The sequence below is a fragment of the Borostomias antarcticus genome (assembly GCF_949987555.1).
Source record: "Borostomias antarcticus genome assembly, chromosome: 11".
Lineage (NCBI taxonomy): Eukaryota > Metazoa > Chordata > Actinopteri > Stomiiformes > Stomiidae > Borostomias > Borostomias antarcticus.
The window spans coordinates 18918257-18936843 of record NC_140244.1 but is presented as its reverse complement, the minus strand read 5'-3'; the positions used below and the strand labels follow the sequence as shown (position 1 = coordinate 18936843).

General features: G+C 44.5%; 3 protein-coding genes across 4 annotated transcripts; 1 reads left to right on the top strand and 2 right to left on the bottom strand.

Moving 5' to 3' along the window:
- The first annotated feature begins 2634 nt into the window (after positions 1-2634).
- Positions 2635-3514, top strand: LOC311315271 (uncharacterized protein). 2 transcript variants are annotated; one of them, XM_084445899.1, is made up of 3 exons: positions 2635-2887; positions 3011-3095; positions 3211-3514. In XM_084445899.1, exons 1-3 carry the CDS (start codon positions 2754-2756, stop codon positions 3214-3216), a joined length of 225 nt encoding a protein of 74 aa, XP_084302025.1. In that variant the 5' UTR covers positions 2635-2753; the 3' UTR covers positions 3217-3514. The 2 variants fall into 2 exon arrangements, with proteins under 2 accessions (XP_084302025.1, XP_084302024.1); XM_084445898.1 differs by having other exon boundaries at positions 2995-3095.
- Positions 3515-3731: 217 nt separating this feature from the next.
- LOC311315457 (cilia- and flagella-associated protein 337-like) lies at positions 3732-12444 on the bottom strand (the record flags this gene model as incomplete). Its single annotated transcript, XM_084446126.1, is given in 25 exon segments — positions 3732-3932; positions 4027-4125; positions 4218-4420; positions 5705-5873; positions 6310-6462; positions 6874-7098; positions 7245-7394; positions 7718-7768; positions 7852-8055; positions 8345-8549; positions 8869-8939; positions 9071-9298; positions 9384-9488; positions 9618-9755; positions 9920-10068; positions 10205-10272; positions 10393-10523; positions 10603-10668; positions 10761-10878; positions 11078-11162; positions 11355-11460; positions 11602-11755; positions 11842-11945; positions 12061-12179; positions 12315-12444. Coding segments are annotated over 25 exon segments (3399 nt in total). The 5' UTR covers positions 12412-12444.
- A 1823-nt stretch (positions 12445-14267) lies between these two features.
- On the bottom strand, positions 14268-17267 carry LOC311315311 (microtubule-associated protein RP/EB family member 1-like). Its single transcript, XM_084445952.1, has 7 exons — positions 17185-17267; positions 16455-16578; positions 16194-16339; positions 15879-16074; positions 15378-15487; positions 14994-15146; positions 14268-14862 (listed from the first exon to the last, which is right to left on the bottom strand). The coding sequence occupies exons 2-7, from the start codon at positions 16573-16575 to the stop codon at positions 14815-14817; spliced, it is 774 nt and encodes a 257-aa protein (XP_084302078.1). The 5' UTR covers positions 16576-16578; positions 17185-17267; the 3' UTR covers positions 14268-14814.
- Positions 17268-18587: the final 1320 nt, after the last annotated feature.

The window sequence follows — 18587 nt, the reverse complement described above, 5'->3', positions numbered from 1 at the left end:
TAACCACGGCACGCCGAGCGGTGATGTCATCAGCCCGGGGCGTAACAACGCCAAACCCCCGAGCAAACCTGCCGGGCCCAACCGCTACGGCCTGGTCACAGAGTTCCTGCGCAGGGTGAGCGGTCGGGCCGACAAGGCGGCGTCGACGGGCACCGGGCAGAAGGGGAAGACTGGTCTAAAAACCACAGAGCGCCTGCCTTCCTCCAGACCCCCTGCTGCTCCGCTACACAGGAACGACAGCATCACCAGGATCGTCAACCAGAGGTTCATGAAGCAGAGAGAGGAGGTGGGTAGAGTCCAGAGAGAGGAGAGAGGGCAGAGTCCGAACCAGGCCGTCAAAGGGCCCATCATCAGAGACCAGAGCCTGAGCACCATCACGTCAGAGGTGAGTGTGGTAGGAGAAGGCCCGGGCACTGTCCCCCCACAGATATACCACCAAAAATAGAGTATTATACCTATAGAACCAGATCTAATTTGTTGTTTTCTCTGCAATTTCCCTCCCTCCCTCCCTCCCTCCCTCCCTTCCTTCCTTCCTTCCTTCACCTCCCTCCCCAATCTTCTGCTCCTCTTCAGGATGGGAATGATGAATGTAGCTCCAAGACCTTGACCTTCTGCTTTGCCCGATCCTCTCGCTTCACCCAGCGTCAAGCCTCAAACCATGCCAAGCTGCGCCGTCATGGATACGCCCCCACAGTCGGTGGGTTAGGAGAGCCCAACTGTGAGTGAGGGGGGGGGGGGGGGGGGGTTTGGGTCAGGCGTGGCGCTGTACACTGACACCACTGGACAGCTGATGGGATTCCGAGGGACATGGAAATCAAGTGGCCTGGGGTTCGGCATTCGGAATTCCCTTCCGCATCAGAATTGATGGATTGAATGGGAGCTTTTTAGAAACCATTCCCGTCCTTATGGATTGTGGTGGAATAATGTGAGAGTACTGTATTAGAAATGTAGATTTGTCCTTTGTGTATTAAGCTCAATCCCTGGTTAGTCCTGGTTAGGTATATTGTTTAGCACATTGTTTATTGTTTATCTCAGTTACAACTGCTAGAAATAGTTAAGACAAGATGGCAAAAATGTTGCTGTGGCATTGTCATTCCGTCATGTTATCAAATAATATTGTGACATAATTTGATGTAATACTGATAAATTGTATAGCCTATATTATCAAAGATAAACTATAGCAAAGATAGACTTCTATGACTGAATAAACTGCTTAAGTGTACCGTGTGACTCAGTAATCTCAGACACACTGTGGATGGATGGATTAGATAGATAGATAGATAGATAGATAGATAGATAGATAGATAGATAGATAGATAGATAGATAGATAGATAGATATCAACGTTGTCCCCAAAGGGAAATTCTTTAGTATGTGCTAAACACTTCAAATACTTGTCTGAACGCCTCAGCGAGCGTTACAGTAGCCCATGGAGATGTGGTGAGATTATGGGGAACGGGCAGCTGGCCTTCATGTCACATGCTCAAAAAAGCAGGTGAAACCACTAAGTAGATAATGAGATTGGATTTCCCTGCTTCTTGGCAGCAGGGATGTCTTCTCTCAACCTTCACTGACTTCACTTTCACTCTTTTCTATGTCAAAGTACGTAATGCCCTTAATGTAGGTTAGGCCTACAGCAGAGCATGCATGGCTAAATCTGATACAACAATCATATTTACAACACATGGAAATGTTCTATAACAGGCGTATAACCAGTGTATTAAAGTCAGTGAATAGTGGTGGTCAATGGGGTGTTGAGATACTCACTGCTTAAGGAGCCTTGTAAAAGTGGACAGCAGAATTTAGCCCAAGTCCCTCCAAGGTGTGGCTGCAGCTGGTCTTGGTCAAAGGCAGCCTCAAGGCACAACATAGGAGGATCACTACGTCACACTGATATCACATTTCTTCTTATCAGTTTTCACCCTCGGAAATAACTGAAGTAGCCTACATTTTATGCAGCTACCCAACCGTTAATATGTGACGCGTTGTTATGTTCTCTTCAAAGAGGAATCTGACTGTTTTTTATTTATTTTTATATATTAAAAATCTTTTCTTTTTTTCAATCATTCATTCAATACACAGCAACAGCATAATACAACAGCCAACATGTCAGACACAAGATCCAGGGATATGAGAAAAGTAAACAAAACGAAAAGACACTAAAAAATAGAGAAGAAGAAGGGGAAAAAATAGAAACAGCAAGGCATAAAACATCAGAGCACCACAATAAGATGTCACAACGGTTGAGAAAAGTGAAACTGTTTTCAATGCTTAAGAGTTCTTGGAGAACTTTATGGAGTCCACATAGTCATAGATTTCATTCTCAAAGAATGGGAAAAAAGGTTTTGAACCATTTTATTTACATTTGTGTATATATAGAATTAAGCAAGAAAAAATAAAAGATTTATTTCAAAAGGTGCATCCTCACTATCCTTCTTCAAGTCATACATCCCAAAGAAGACATCGGCAATAAAATGAGTAAGGAATCTGTCTCTGTGACACTTGTAGAAAATGTAGACGTTAGTTACTTCAAACGGCCACAAGGGGAGCGCTTCGTTGGTGTAATATCCCAATCTACCCTACCCCGTCTTTCCTTAAATCGTTGTTGACTGTTATATCCGTTACAAACAACAGATACAGCAATTACATATAATTATTCGCACAGCTAGATTACAAACACTACATTAAACGGTTTCTATACACGTCTCAGGCACATGATAGAATCATATGCTAGTGTAAATATACTCATACGGAATGGAGTATGTTTACTCTAGGTTCGACTCCTACGACTTCGAGGAAGACGAGAAATTCCAGAATGGGTTTAAGACTCTTCAATCGTCTAGAGATGCTGTTAAGGCATTGGAGATGAAACTGTTCTTTTACAACAGGTAGGCAACCGGTTCACTCATTTGAACGTGAGCTCACACGTATCTGTTTTGGCTTAACCTTTGTCTTTGAAATTATGTGATTACGGTTGATGTGACATTATTTCCAGTCTCCACTCTCCACAGGTTCATCGAACCCATCGACTCGAAGGGGTACAAAGACTGGCGTGGGGTTTCCGCTGTGACCGAACAGTCTTCCCTGAATTACAACGTAAAACAGCTGGAGAAGTTGAACCATTTGGCAATTACAGATTCAAATTGCAGCAACACAGACAGTTCCACTGACGGAACATCAACGAACACAGGTGCGCCTCTCTCATTCTCAGAAGTGATCCAATTGGTCCAATTAGGCGAGGAGGTTCCTGGACTGTCCAAGATGGACATAAAACCAACCAATGAGCCCCCCACTCCCTCTCAGATGGAGAGGAGACTGAAACCATGGGAGAAATCAAAAACAACACCCAAGTAACTGATCCAAACTGGATCCCAAATGACTTAAAGTGATGTGTTTTGTCGTCATCATACATGTTGTAATCCCGTGAAAGAAACTGACACTAAAGAAAGTGTAGGCTATGACCAACACATTTATATTCCTTGCCCCTTTGTAAATAAAGATGATTTTCTCTCTCACCCTTTGTTGCTTAGTACTAGTTACCTTCCAGCATTTTGAGATTCCACAATGAAAAGCATAAATAAAATTATTATTATTTAGCCTAGATGTTACAACAGCAACACAACAGTACAGAGCACCCCACAAGCGCGAGTACATTATGAATCCACATGGACAGAGCAGGGCAGGGAAGAACTACATAACTTGGGCATGCTAGATAATACCAGGCCCTTTTATTTAGCTGGCCTGGGCAGGGCAGCCATGTAGCGTGCGTGGGGACGCTTGGTAAACCTCCTCTGCTTTGTGGCCGTCTGTGCCCTCCTGAGCCCTCTGTTGACTGTCTTTTAGGAGCTCCGGTAAAAGGGGCGGGGTAATGGACTGCAGACTGTAGAGAGGCATGTCCTTGTACACCCTCAGGGGCATGTCCTTGTACACCCTCTGCACCCACAAAGAAATAGGTCAATGGGGCTACAGGGGTAGAGATGTAATATTCCCTGGAACTATGTTAAGAGGGTGTTATCGGTCGGCTCACCTGCTCTCGGCTGTTGAACGGCGCCTGGTGATCAAGGACGACGGCCGGCAGGTGATGTCTCACTTTCTGTTTGTATGCCCGCCCTAAGATGCTACTGGTCTGGTTATAGTGTAACAAAACCATTAAACATGTTTTTATTGCACACAGTCCTTCTCTTTCTAGTAAGGTGCAGACAGGGGCCTCCAGCTCACCTGCTTCCCCTTCTCCTCCCACAGTTTCCACGTGCTCTCGATCTGCTTGTCGGTGTATTCAGCGACCCGCGGGTCCGTGGGGACCAGTTCTTCGTTGTGCACTTTGAGTGTTTGACAGATTCCAGCCCTCCTCAGGTCTGCAGGCAGCTCCCTGGGCAAGGTGTTGGGGTCACCAACACGCCACACACCCTGCCCAAATGTGCCTGAGACGTGAGGAAAACAGGAGATCAATGCTTCCATCATCTTGTGGCGGGTAAAGAAACACCTAATCATGAAACTTAAAGGAGTAGTAAAGGGAAAATGCATGTTTAGCCCTGTTTTAAGGTTACTTATGATCATATACAATGGTTCAGATCAAAACGTTGGCAAAACTAGCACTTTTGAGAAAGTCTGATAATGCTCTACCACCGTTTAGGTCATACAATGGATGTGGGTGGGCACCTTGAAAAGTAATTCAAAAACATGTTAAACTCTCGATTTCAAAGACAAGAAGCTCACCAAGGGGGTAATTGGTGTCCGTTGGTGTTCTGACATCAAATTCGCCGCAAAGTATGAATCCTGTAGGGTTTTATTGATCATTTTATGAAATCCATTGACTTGTATTGAAGCGACCGTTGTAGATGTGTAGATCAATCCGCAGAGGGGATTCAGGAAGCGGAACTACTTACGGTAGCTATTGTTATTGTTTATGTTGCTAGGCTACCTAGTTTGCGGAAGTTTACACACGTATGTGCTGTGACTAAATAGTTCTATGCTAAATATTTAAAAAAGCCTTTCCAGATGAACTAGAATCTTACTTTATGGCGAATTATATGTCAGAACGCCAACTAACACCTCGGTGAGTTTCTTGTCTTTGAAATTGAGAGTTTAACATGTTTTTTGAATGATTTTTCAAGGTGCCCAACAACATCCATTGTATGACCAAAACGGTGGTAGAGCAATTATCAGACTTTCTCAAAAGTGCTAGTTTTGTCAACGTTTTGATCTGAACCATTGTATATGATCATAAGTAACCTTAAAACAGGGCTAAACATGCATTTTCCCTTTACTACTCCTTTAACATTTTCTCAAGAGACTAAGGACTCTAGCTTCCTTTAATAGCATCGTATGGTTATGTAAATCCCACCATACAGCGTACGTAGGTGTTTGTGCATACATTGTGTGCAATATAAAGTTTTTTGTATTTTCTTTTTTTATTCCCGTATATTATTGTATTCAACTACTGTCGTAACTTATTATTGTAATGCACTGAAATGCACTGTAGCCAAACTCTTTCACACTAGGGAAAGCGTGTACCATCTGGCAGGGGGACTACCAATGTAAATCAGCCTTTTGGCTGCAATTGTAGTGCATTTACATTTTTGTTTTAAAATGTTCATCAATGTACTACTGTACAAGGGACTACTGTCCCTACTTGAGCAAATAAGATGAATTGCATTGAATTGAATTGAAACGTGAGTGGTGATGGTGGTGATGGCGCAGCTCACCGATGTATCTACCGTCGATGGTCCACAGACGGACGTTGCAGTCGAGGCTGGCGGTGACGATGAGGCGGAAGCGCTCCACGTACTCCAGGTGGACCACGCCCTTCAGGTGGCAGCGCCAGGAGCTCAGCAACGCAGGGGGGACCAGAGACACCGTCCAGCCCTGGTCCATCTGGTCAGGGGGGGGGGGAGGACGGGAGGAAGGGAAGCCATCGTTCATCTCACATGAGATCCGTATTATCATTCGTATTCACATTCATTCATCCATTCATTACCTACTGTATGCTACTTTTTAAAATAACGTATAGCCTAATGCTAATGTAGATGTAATATATGTAGGCTAATCCGTTAATGTATATGCATTTATGTTAATGTTGTATGTTATGTTTCGTTATTACATGTTTGGACCCCAGGAAGACTAGCTCGTCACCTAGGTGGCAGCTAATGGGGATCCTTTTAATAAATAAATCCATTCATTCTCTCAACGGATCTCCAAAAAGAGTGTCACGTTCCAAAAATATGACCACAGGCCCATAACCTTTAAGGTAACACCGGTTAAGAGGCAGCCCTTCACTGTAGCAGCGCATGCTTCCCTATGTATGAGTCACCTCTTTCTCCTGGTCCACCTCCAGTCTCCGTGGACCCTCCACATTGCAGTAGCGAGGTATCAGTTCCGGCAGGTGCAGAGCGTCCTCATTGGCTGTTCGCTCCTGGCTTGCCTCGCCCCTCATACGGTAACAGTACTTTTCAATGTCCCACAGCTGCCGAGGAAGAAGAGGAGAAGAGAAATGAAAGATAGAGCATTGGAGGGGAAAAGACCAGGATATCTGTACTTCTCCATCTTGTACCCAGTCTTCGTTACAGCTTTGTTGACCTGGTGTTTTTTTTCCCCCGGTGGGGCCAGAAAGTTGTGTATTTTTTTTTTTCATTTCAAACCTTTTTTTTATACTCGTGAAGCACTGAGGTTTCCCCCGTTTACAGTGATGATGAGTTTACACAGAGACACAAACCAAATCAACAAAACAAGTGCAATGTACATTAATAATAATAATTAAAAACAGTTACAGGTTGAAGTACATAGGTCTAGAGCCGTGGACTTAAACTCCGTGACTGAAGGAAAGACCTCAAGTTTTGACAGCCGCGTCGGTGTATCTGCCCTGCAAATACGGTACCCTGATGTATCCGTCACTATCTCCAGTGAGCAGGATCTGATCCAGGCGGTCTGTGGACATGGAGCAGATGGAGCAGAGGACGGGACCCTCCCGACACACGGCGCAGAATTTACCCAGCAGCCCTCCGTTCTGGCTGACGGACCAGGCGTAAACACAGCCGTCCGCTGAGCTGGTGAGCAGGATGGCGGTGTCGGGGCTGCGCTCTCTGGTGCCGAGGAACAACACCTACACATCGCCCACGGAAAGGCCCGGAAATAGACCGTTAACGTGTAATGCCGAGCTACTGACATGCAAATGCGTCTCGCCGTTGGTAGCTGAAGGGGAATGGTGTCCAGTATGTGTTGTGTGAATAAGTGTTTGTAAGTAATTGCCTTCTCTACAGCGAAGCGAGGCTTGTCCAGTGCATCCAGGTTGATGGTTTTGCTGTTCTTGATCCTGCGTCTTTGCATCAGCGTGGGCTGTCGGGCCGTCCTGGTGGCCTGGGAGGGCGGGGCCGGAACCGGGAGACTGCCTCTGGGCCCCTGTGGCGTGCATACAGCCATATTGTATATGTAGTTGCAGGGGCGTTCCACAAAAATCTGGGCCCAATACATTAACGATCCCGGTGCCCCCCCACCCCGAGGCGGCTCTCTCCAACCCCCCCCCACTTAATGCATGATGCTTGGCAGTTGGCACCCATGTCAATCCTAACAAATTCCTGGATTTTCGAGGGCCCTCTCTCAACTGGGGCCCTGTGTACTCGGTTCCGCCCCCCCCCCCCCCCCCCCCCCCTTGGAACGCCCGTGTGTATTTGCGCAAACAAACACACATACACATGAAACCTTCAAATGTACTTATTCTGTACCTGCGTCATTTGAGCAGAGGTAGGACCATTGTAGCTGGCTCGCCTTGGTGCCTGTGGGACACATAAACACATGAATGGAACTGCATAAAAGAAAGCATGAACACAGCACACCCACCAGACAGAGCAGGCTGTACCTGTGTGAGGTTGCGGGCGGGCCTGACATTGTTGGGCCGTCGAATCTTGGACTCAAGAGACTGACTCATGGTTTTGAGGTAGTCAGCCATGGAGCTCAGCCACATGTCATCTTCGTCCTCATCTTCCTCAAACTCTTCCTCCTCCTCCCCCCTGCAGAGCACACCTGGACTTGACGAGGTCACCTGGCGTGCTTTCTCCATCACCTGCTCAGCAGAGTGAACATGCTCATCACAGTGATATAAGTCTGACTGTACTACTCACTCACAGTATTTACACATTCTGCACTTTCTATAGTTAACCAAATTAACTAGACCTTAATAATAAAGAATATATTTTGCCATGTATCTTTTAATATCATACTAATAAAGAAACAAGAATATCATCATTGAGACCCTCAAGACCCTTCAGTGCTCTATAAATTAACGTTTTTTTAAATTAAATTATTAATAAAATATTATATTAAAATAAACATAAAGAGACTGTGCCTCTCACCTTAACCGGCATCAAAGGTAGCGGGCTATCCCTGGCGTTGAAGCGGCAGAAGGCGCGACCCGAGTCGATGTTCCAGATGATGATGTCACCGCTGTAGGAGGCGGTTACCAGCATCTTGTTGCCGTGGGCGTGCATGGAGTAGATGTCCTCCGTGTGGTACCGGTTCCACACGCGGTATTCCATCCCATCATCCTCCTTGGCATCACTGACGCACACAGACACACCCAACAACAACAAGCGTTGGTATGAACATAGAATTGTGGCATGAACATACAATTGGCATGAAAATACAATTGTGTTTCTTTTGTTTGGTTGTGTTTTAATGCTATGCTTTTAAACCTGTAGCACTTTTAATGAAAAGTGTGTTACAAATAAAATGTATTATTATTATTATTATTATTACAAATGTTATACGGGAAAGACAGGGGATGCAGTTGGCTCAGTAGTCATGCAGAAGTCTCATATGTAAATGTTTATGAAATTTACATATGGAAGAAAACTAAAAAAAAACAAGAAGCACTCACAGGTACCATGTGACTTTTTTGCTCCAGCCTGACACATAGATCCTCTCATTGATGTACAGAAGGCCTGTGACCTGTCCACAAGAACATGTTACGCCATTAAAAACCTCCCAAATAAATGAGGGTTTCCACATCACGTTACATGGTGGTTGGAAAAAAATCTGGTCACTACTGAGGTCACTGAGGTACCGAGGTCACTACTGACCTCGTCATTGTTCACCACGGGCAGCTCCTTGAGAAGGGCTCCGTTGTTGAAGTTCCAGAGACGCACGGTGCCATCTTTGGAGCCGGTGATAAGGCGCCGTTTGGGCGTGTCGAACGCCATGGCGGTGACCTCAACAGGCCGATCCGGGATCGTCTGGAACTGCATCACCTTCTCCCCCGTGAGGATGTCCCACACACTGACCACCCCTGCGTGGCAGCCACTCACCACCTGGGAGGATGGTGGGGGGGGGGGGTCACTTTGTACACCTCAAAAGCCAGGATTGTCACGATGACTCAGTCACTAACCTACCAACCTGTTTGAAATTGGAGTTGTAGAGCGCAGCGCAGAGCGGCTGTTTGTGTGATGACGTCACTGCTTTGGGTTGAGTGTCCACATCATCCCCTCGCAGAACCCCGATCTGAGCAACACGGCCACAATGAGCCCAGAGCCACTGAACCATGGGGCTTCAGAACCAGTACCAGCCAGTGTGTAAGTGTGTGTGTGGTGCATGTGTGGGTTTGTGTGTGAGTTTCAAGCAGTAACACACCAGGCATGTCGCTAGCACTATGGTGTTACTGGTGCGGCTGTAGTGGGTGCTGGAGATGGGCAGGCGGCCCATGTTCACGTTCCTGGACCGGATGTTCTGGACACAGGTGCATTCCTGCAGGTCCCAGATACGCACGTTCTGGAGCACGGAGGAACGAGGGGCAAATTACAAATAACGCCCCTATCACCTCTGTTTATGTTGGGTATAAGGAGCTGCCATTTGAGTTACAGAGAATGATTCTGTCATGCAAAATAACCCCAGATCAGAGCACATTGGTCACTGTCACTTTGTAAAGGTCTGACCTTGTCTTTGGACACACTGATGACCTTATTGTCTCTCCCGTTGACGGCGATGTGAGTGATGTCAGCAGAGTGACCCTTCATCTGGGATGTGGCCTTTTTAGTGACATAGGGGTTCCATACCCTTACCACCTTATCAAAGCCTCCAGTCACTGTGAGCCAGAAACAAACAACATACAGTACATCCTGGTTCTTCCATCAATCCAGAATGATGGAATGTTGGACTACATCCTGGTTCTTCCATCAATCCAGAATGATGGAATGTTGGAGTGTGAACAAACGTCATACCCAGAATGTTGAGCTCGGGTGAGTAGTCAAAACACAGTATCCCCTTCTGCAGGTGAAAGCATGTAGTCCTAGATAAGAGAGAGAAAACGTTTCAGTTCATCTACTGTTTATTACAGAATAGGAGAAAGTATGTGTGATAAATGTGTGGATTTGTGGAGGAATAGGAAAATGGGAATAGAGGCACATACTTGATTTTACACTTCTGTGAATGGGGCACGGTGGTCAGCACCATGGCACTCTGGTCCGCCTCACAACAGGTGAGGACAGCAGTTAACTCCGGGATGTAGCGGATCTGGTGAATCCAATCGTTATGGATGGGCTGGACCAAGAAAAAAAAACATGATCAAAACTAACCACAGGTTTTAGACAGAGAGTAAATATAAACGTTGTTTACTTACAACCATACAGCAGAGGAAAGAGCTAGAAGAGTGTTTGAGCAGGGCTGTCACTGGGATGCGGTAGTTTCCTCCTGAGGAAACAGAGAAGTGAGGTTGGTCTTATGTGGCGTCAACCTTGCTATCTGCGTTCATCTGTATGTTTCAGGCTCAGTCTCACAACCTGTCCTGTAGGCGGCGCTGTCGAACAGGCCATTCTGCACCACGTCAAATGAGACAAAGATGAAAACGGTGCCTCTGGCATCACCGATGGAAAACACACCTTTAGTGCCGTCTGTCCTATAAAGAGACAGCGGAACCAAGAATAAGCTATCTGACCAAAATACCATTACTTTCTATTAGGCACAAATTATACATTTGTCACTATCCAATTATCACGCTGGCAGCATTACCAGGTTAATGAGGCGTTTGGGTTGGGGTCACGTCGTCCTCATTAATAACCCATTTAATGTGCGGAGTGGAGAGTTGTGCTGCCTACCAGTAGTTCATCACCACCACGTTGGCCCTCAGCTCGGACAGGGAGAACACTATGTCACACTTACTGGCACTGATGTCATAAAATTCTGGTGACAGACCAAAACACACACGCACACACACACACACACACATTATGTAGAGGCAACCAGTAGATAGCTAAACCATCAAACATTTCCACAAACAGTAACGCACACACACGCACACACACACACACATTACGTAGAGGCAACCAGTAGATAGCTAAACCATCAAACATTTCCACAAACAGTAACACACACCTACGTCTCGGCCGGTGGAGGAGATGGAGAGCAGGTTGAGGTTGCTCAGACAGGCCATGGCTGTCACCCAGACGGGCTGACCGATCGCGTGCGCCATCTGACTGATCTGCAACAGAAATCATGCGGAATTCATTTCTGCACCACTGTTACAAAACACATCAGGTAACTGATCGTCTAAATGTACACAGATCTGATCCAGATCTGATCGACAGCTCCTGACCTGTAGTGGACGACGGCTGGTACCTACATGGACAGTGCGCAGGAGCGTGAACCTCTCGCTCCAGTAGTTCAGGACGGCGTCGCGGCTGATTGACAGGTAGCGTCCTCCGTGGGTGCCCCCCTTCATGCCCACGCGGTTTTGGAAGGGGTAAAACTGCAGGCCGACGATCTCACAGTGCGCACTGCACAAACACACACAACACACTTACAGTAAGAGGATTCTCGCGTCACACACAATCTATGCCGATGAAGTGTATTGACAACTTACGTCAGTACAATCTTGAGTGGTTTGGGGAAGTATAGTGGTCTCTTTTGCTGCTGCAGTGAGTCTTTCTCTCTGTACTCTAGAAGCATGTAGTTCAGGTACTCATCCTGTATGGACACGCAGTTTGTATGGAATAATTTTGTATAGATATAATTTAGTACAGACGCACAGAGAATAGCTGTATTTGTGACGACAAAATATACTCCCCTACTCTCCTCGTACCCAGGCCACTCTGCCATCGCAGTTGGTGTCAACCTTCATGAAGATGATGTCCACATCCTCATCGTCTACATCCCCCATGATCTTCTTCATCGCGTCACGGAACTCATTCATGTCCAAACCTGAAAGAATACAGTGTTTGTTTGAGAAATCAAACAGAGGAACGGTCGCGGGCCCAGTGGTTGTGAACCTAGCCGTCTCTGGACCAAGTGCTTCTGGGAGGAATGAAAACGAGATCCCCGAGGGTCCCTCACCACCCCCGGCGCCATCGCTGTCTGCTTCACTGAACATGCGCTCGATGCGGCGGAGGTGCTGGTCGTTGATCTGGTCCTCCACTCTGCCCAGTGCCGGCATGTCCTCGTACCCCAGGTCACTGCTCTTCCAAGAGCGCTCGGACCCCAGAACCACACCCTGCTGGGGGGGCAGAGGTCAAATGAGATAGAAAATACCCAGTATCAATAATCATGGAACATATTCCTCAGAGTGCTAGGACCCAGTTTCTCCTGGTCGGGTCAGAGACCTAGTCATCAATTATAAACATAGAACTATAGGAATGGAGAGTTTCTAACGTTAGATTTACCTGAGCTGCGTTGTGTTTCTTCCTATCCCCATCAGAGGTGGAGCTGAAACAATTCAGAAAGATGGAGAAGGCCAGAGGCAAAATGACAAACTTCTATGGTATGCATTCCTCAATTTTAGGACAGAGAGCTGTTGGTTTACACCATAATTCCTAATGGCCAACCATTATACAATTCTGTCATCATCATGTTGTTACACTACCCCACCTGGTTATGCTGGACATCCTTACAGTACCCCTGTGATAGTTCACAAGCTCACACTGGTTATGGCTTAACTCACAGCTGAATGGAATGTTCCTCGAAAAGAAACCATTTCTACATGACATCACAATGGTTCTAGAATTAGAAATTAAAAATAGAATGTTTTGTCTGCGCTTCAGTGATTCATCGGTTAAGGCTCGTACTACGTGAAGGCGGGGTTCGAATCCGGCCCAGGCCCTGTGCTGGATGTCCTCCCCTCTCTCTCCCACCTTTCCTGTCAGTCTACACTGTACACCTTTATAATAAAGCAGAAATGCCCCAAAATATCTTTTAAAAAAGCCTTTATATTATTGTAGATACTTTAATGATCCCCTTAGAATGAAATTTGGCAATTCAGAAGCAAAGTTGGGAGAAAAAAACACTAGATACATAGTAAGCATAAAAAAGAGGAAGGTAGCAGCAGACCGGCTATTCCAGCACAAATTGGTGCATAACATTCACCAGAATGCAGGAAATGAAGTGTCTTGAGTTATAGCCTTTCATTGGTCAGGAGTGTGTGGCAACCAATAGAATAAAAGAAAATATCATACCACTTGCCTATATTTATTCCCTTTTTACTTAGCCTATAACTACTATAACTTATATTAACTGTTTATAATGTGATGCAAAAGTGTGTGCTTGTCAATTGTTAAATATTATTAGATATTCTTATTATTCTCGTTTACTCCCCTGACATTGCATTATAGTGTGTAGGCTATTGCGGCGAGGCATTCATTGCACAAGTATGCTAATATAATTTGCTGACAAAACATACACTGGAAATAGCCTAGCCTACTTGTCCCTTGCCATTAGGCACACAAGAAAACGAACTAATGCTTGGACATGTTTTTACACAGGGAAAATGGATTCAGAAAATCGACTGTGCAGCCACCACTAAACGTTTCATTCCTGAAAACTGGCCTTTTGGTTTAGTAAATTGATTGATTCATTGATCTAAACAGATCACAAACAAGTCTCGTTTCTGTTCCTTATAAAAGCATTCATATGTCAAAAGCAGGACGGCGAACAGAAATTGAGTACTGGAGTTATCTGTAGCATAATCTTGGAGGCGGCAGCAACTTTGACCCATCCGTCACCATGTGTTAAGTCAACCACACGGCCTCATTTGAGGAAGTAACAGTCGATGTTTCAAAAGTCAAAATGACGATGTTTCAAAAGCCAAAACAATGACTATGATTGTCCCTTGTCCTTTTATGATCAGTCGTGAAAGCAAAGAAAGCCTTTTATGCATCACAAGATAACTTTGAGAAACTGAGGCTGAGAAATCATGTGTAATTATTTTTAAGATATGAGATGGACTAATACAGTAATACGAACAGAAATTAGAATTAAAATACAACATTTACACAATGTTGGCAGTGTAAATATAAATGTATATCTTTAATAATTACATTTAATAACAAAATGCAGTCAATAAGAAATATAGGGCTGGTTTCCCACACATTGCAGAGGAGATAGACAAACAGACAAACTGAACAAACAGAAACTGAACAGAAGTCCTAAAAAATGGAAAAAAAGAATAAAGGCACAGGTTAAGAACCCAGGAACAATTATAGTTGTAGGGCCCTCGACTCTGTGGACTGAAGTCTCTGAAATGGAGTTTAGGTACTTTAAGTACCTTATATCAAATAAAAATAAACTTGCCTTACATGGTCCACAGAAGTTGAGCCAATGTGGCAGACAGTGTGTAACCCTGAGGCAACTGAACCAGAGATGGCAGTGTGTGTGTGTGTGTGTGTATGCATGTGTCACATTACACTCATAAATGTGTGTGTTTATCAGAGTGTGAGTATGCATCGGAGATTATGACCGATTGTTTTTTGTTTGTTTTAATCTGTTTTTATTATGTTCTAAATAAACTTTCATCCATCCATCCATTCATTCATTCAAGATATAAGCACAGAGTTGTGTCCAATCATCAGAACTCTTCTGCTTCTCCTCCTTCATCTGGAATAACAAAACCATCCTGGAGACAGGAGAATGAACAGTTAATACAAGATGAACTGTCTCTGCAAGGAATGAGGGAAACAATGTGAGAGAGAGAGAGAGAGAGAGAGCGAGAGAGAGAGAGAAAGAGAGAGAGAGATGAGCACTCACGTCTGTGGCATAAAGAATATCCATAATCCTTTGCAGCGTTGGGTCTCCCTCTCCCTCCACCTCTTGGCAGATGAGCTCGATGTTCCTCAGCTTTCCAAAATAAAAGTCTCTCTCCTTCTCCATGTCCTGAATGGTGCCCTTCAGAGTGCTGACCTGAATTCAATAGGAAAGCAAAGGGCGGCGTTAGTGTAAGGAGTGAGAAGCAAATGCTACTTTCCTCCATGGATGTATAAAACTGGGACTGAAGAGAACATGATATAAACTCATCCCTGTTACATTAAATCAAAATGTCTTGAAGCCCATAAAAGGAGAAATCAAGACTCAGAAAGGCAAGAAGTTGAAATAAAACTCCATGTTAGAGTAGATCTTGGGGGTAGGCCTCACCTCTTGGGCTAGCTCGGCCTTCTCGTCTCCTGCCCCCTGCCCAGGCCTCCGCAACGCGCTTCCTGACTTGGCGGTGGCCTTGGTGGCAGTCGAAGTAGTCTTCAGGGGAGCTGGATACCACACCACCACGGGGTCAAGAAGTAAGTAAACAATAATATATGTGCATGACCTTAGCTTTACTGTATGTATCCAATATCTAGGCATACTCTAACATCACTAGCCTTACCCACTACCCATAACCCTTTACAACGCAGTGGTTTCGGTGTTTAGAACTAACGACAAAAGACACCTTGCTCAGAGTGACCCGGTGACTAACAAAGTGACCACTGGACATCCCTGTGTGATAAAACCACCTTACCCACTCTAGCAGCTGGCTTTTCAACAGGTACGATGACATTTACTGGGAGAGAAATGCATTTACTTAGTCCTGGCAATCAGCAGTAACTAGCAACTAGTAGTAACTACAAATATGATGGGTGATGAGCATGCTTTCTTCCTCACCAGAGCTGACCTTCCTGGGTTTGTTAGCGGTCACTGCTCCTGGGTTGGGCGTGGGGACTGTCTCCTGCCCTTGGCGAGCAGCAACTGGGTCATATTCTTTCCCATCATAATTGGCATCGAAGAACTTCTTGAACCATTGGACAAACTCAAAGTTGTCCTGGAACTTGCCCTTTATCAACTTGTCCACAGAGATGATCTAGATTGAAAATTAATGTTCAGATTGAAAATCAATGTTTAGTGGTAACTTTAAAGTCATTAGGTCTTTCAGGGTGCAAAGAGTCAGTTTCAAGCATGTTAGACACTTGTGACACTCACTTTGTCAACCCCAATCTTCTTGAAACTGGTCTGTAGGATTTTAAAGTTGTGAATGTATTCGTGTTCGAGTTTGGCCACAAATTTTACTTTCTTCAAAGGTAGGCATCCAGGGAACAGCATGTCCATCAACTGACAATAAGATGCACCTGTATGGACACACATGTTGACATCTGCTTGAGTTTGACTGTGGCACACAAGCTACAATATCAGCTAGGAAAAAAAGAAGTGTAGTCAGTGGTATACAAATCCAGTATAATTTACCAGAGCACAACTGCTCAATCTTAGCGTGGTTCATCTGTAAGGACTCGTTGATCCAAGCCAGCATATCATGTCGGCTGAGGTTGTCGATGGTCACCGATGTGGAGTACACGTTCACCGCCATCCTCTGGAAGTGTTATGAGGGAGGTAACCTTTAGCGTTAATTGCGTTAGTTAGCTAATTTATTTCATACAAACTTTATAACAGGCTAGTTAGCTAAGCACAAACAGCGAGATGGGTCACATAGCTAACAAACTTGAGCCAAGTTAACTTGACATATCTCGCTGTTAACGTTAACTGGCTAGCTTTTTCACTTTGTATGCAAAGCTTGTATGAGGAACTAGCTAGCTAACGTTGAATCAAGATATCAGACATAACGCTAGCTAGGCTAGCAAGCAAGAAAGCCCCCACCCTATAGCTAGCTAACCATGTTAACGCTACCAAATTCCACACCTATCATTATGCTATGTAGAACAATCAACCAGTAAGCTAACAGGCTAGTTAGCTAACGTTACGCGAACGGCAAGGCAACTAGGTGGCTAGCTAGCAAACGTAGCTAGTTAACGTTAGCTTCCCAGAAACAGCGCTATTTTCTCTTTAACGTGGTCTTATTAAATACACCCACGTTGAATCAATATAATATTCTCTCTAGTCCAACTTCGGCCCAAACTTAATGCTAGACCAGAAGTTATATGTGTAACATAAGCTGACTAAAAAGTTCCTTCAAACTTACAAATTTCACCGGCGACTGTCAGGAAGTTTCATTCAAATGCACCAACTAACCCTGCTGTGATCTGACTCAGTTAAGAATTCTCGTGTTCTGTGGGCGGAAGGCACATTTTCAGCAATGGAAGTGACCAACAGTTAACACCGCCCACCGTGGGCACAAATGAACGACATTTTTATAAATCCTTTTGGAGAAGTCAAACGAGAGCCCATAATCAAATCAAAGTGGTTTATTTCTCATCTAATAAACAAACACAACACTTTAGATACAGTATAGAGGGCGGGGTGGACAGAAACTAGATACATTCCACCAATAAAACTGGTTAAGTGCCAGAAAACAAATGAGAAGGAAAACACAATGTAGCACCATATAAGGGATCCAACGATTCTAATAATAAAACATGATTTCACATCTAACAATATCAGCCCTTTCATCATAGTCATGTCCAATGGAGAGAGCGATCAGCAGAGAGTAGGCCATCTACCAGTATCCTGTAAGGACTACTGGCCCGCTGCGGGTCTCTGGTTGTGCTTTCAATAGCTGATACCCCATAAGGAACATGAATATTACCAGGTACAGTACATGAGATATAGGTGGCTGGTGGACAGAAACCAGACAACATTGAACCAATGATAAAAACATGTTTTTGATAAAAGCAATGTATTTGGAAATTATTTAATATCAAGGCAATCAATGTGTTAAAGTACATAATTAGTTGTTCATTGTTTTTTACAGTATTAGTAACAAATCACAAACTTGATGAAAGGGAAAGAGGTTAACACTGAAGTAAAGCTATAAAAAAGTAGGCTACCGTAGGCTAAACTGACTACTGGATATTCAGACTTGAACACTTTCACACACATGCAAACTGATGGGGGGTCTCACAGTGAGGTGAGAGCACGACATCAATTAACACCTCTAAAATCACACCCGAGTGGGTGGAGTAAGTGGTGCAGTAAGAGGTTTCTGAGCGATCTCTTATTGCCCTCTGCTGGTGTTCAACAGTATTGGTCTAAATGTCATGCTACGAACAAACGGACGGACACACGTCATAGGAGCTGCTGCACCGCTTAAAAAGCAGGATTTTTTTTGCCATACAGATATTTATGTGCAATGAACAGTTTATTTTGATGTGAACACACTTTGGCAAAAGTGTTTCAGTAAAGTGGAAACTGGTTTATGGAGCCCTGCTCAGTTATTAAGAGCTTTGGTCAGCTACCTTGTAAATACTGGAAAACTTTGAGCATGCCTGGGTTTTAACTTATTTTAGCAGGCACTTGTGATTTTGACATCAAAATTAATAACCAGTATGCATTTTATTGATTAAAAATTGTTGTTGTTTAGAAGTAGCTGACATCAAAGCATGCACATGCTAGAAATTGTCACTGACCTTTAGACCTACAGTGTGC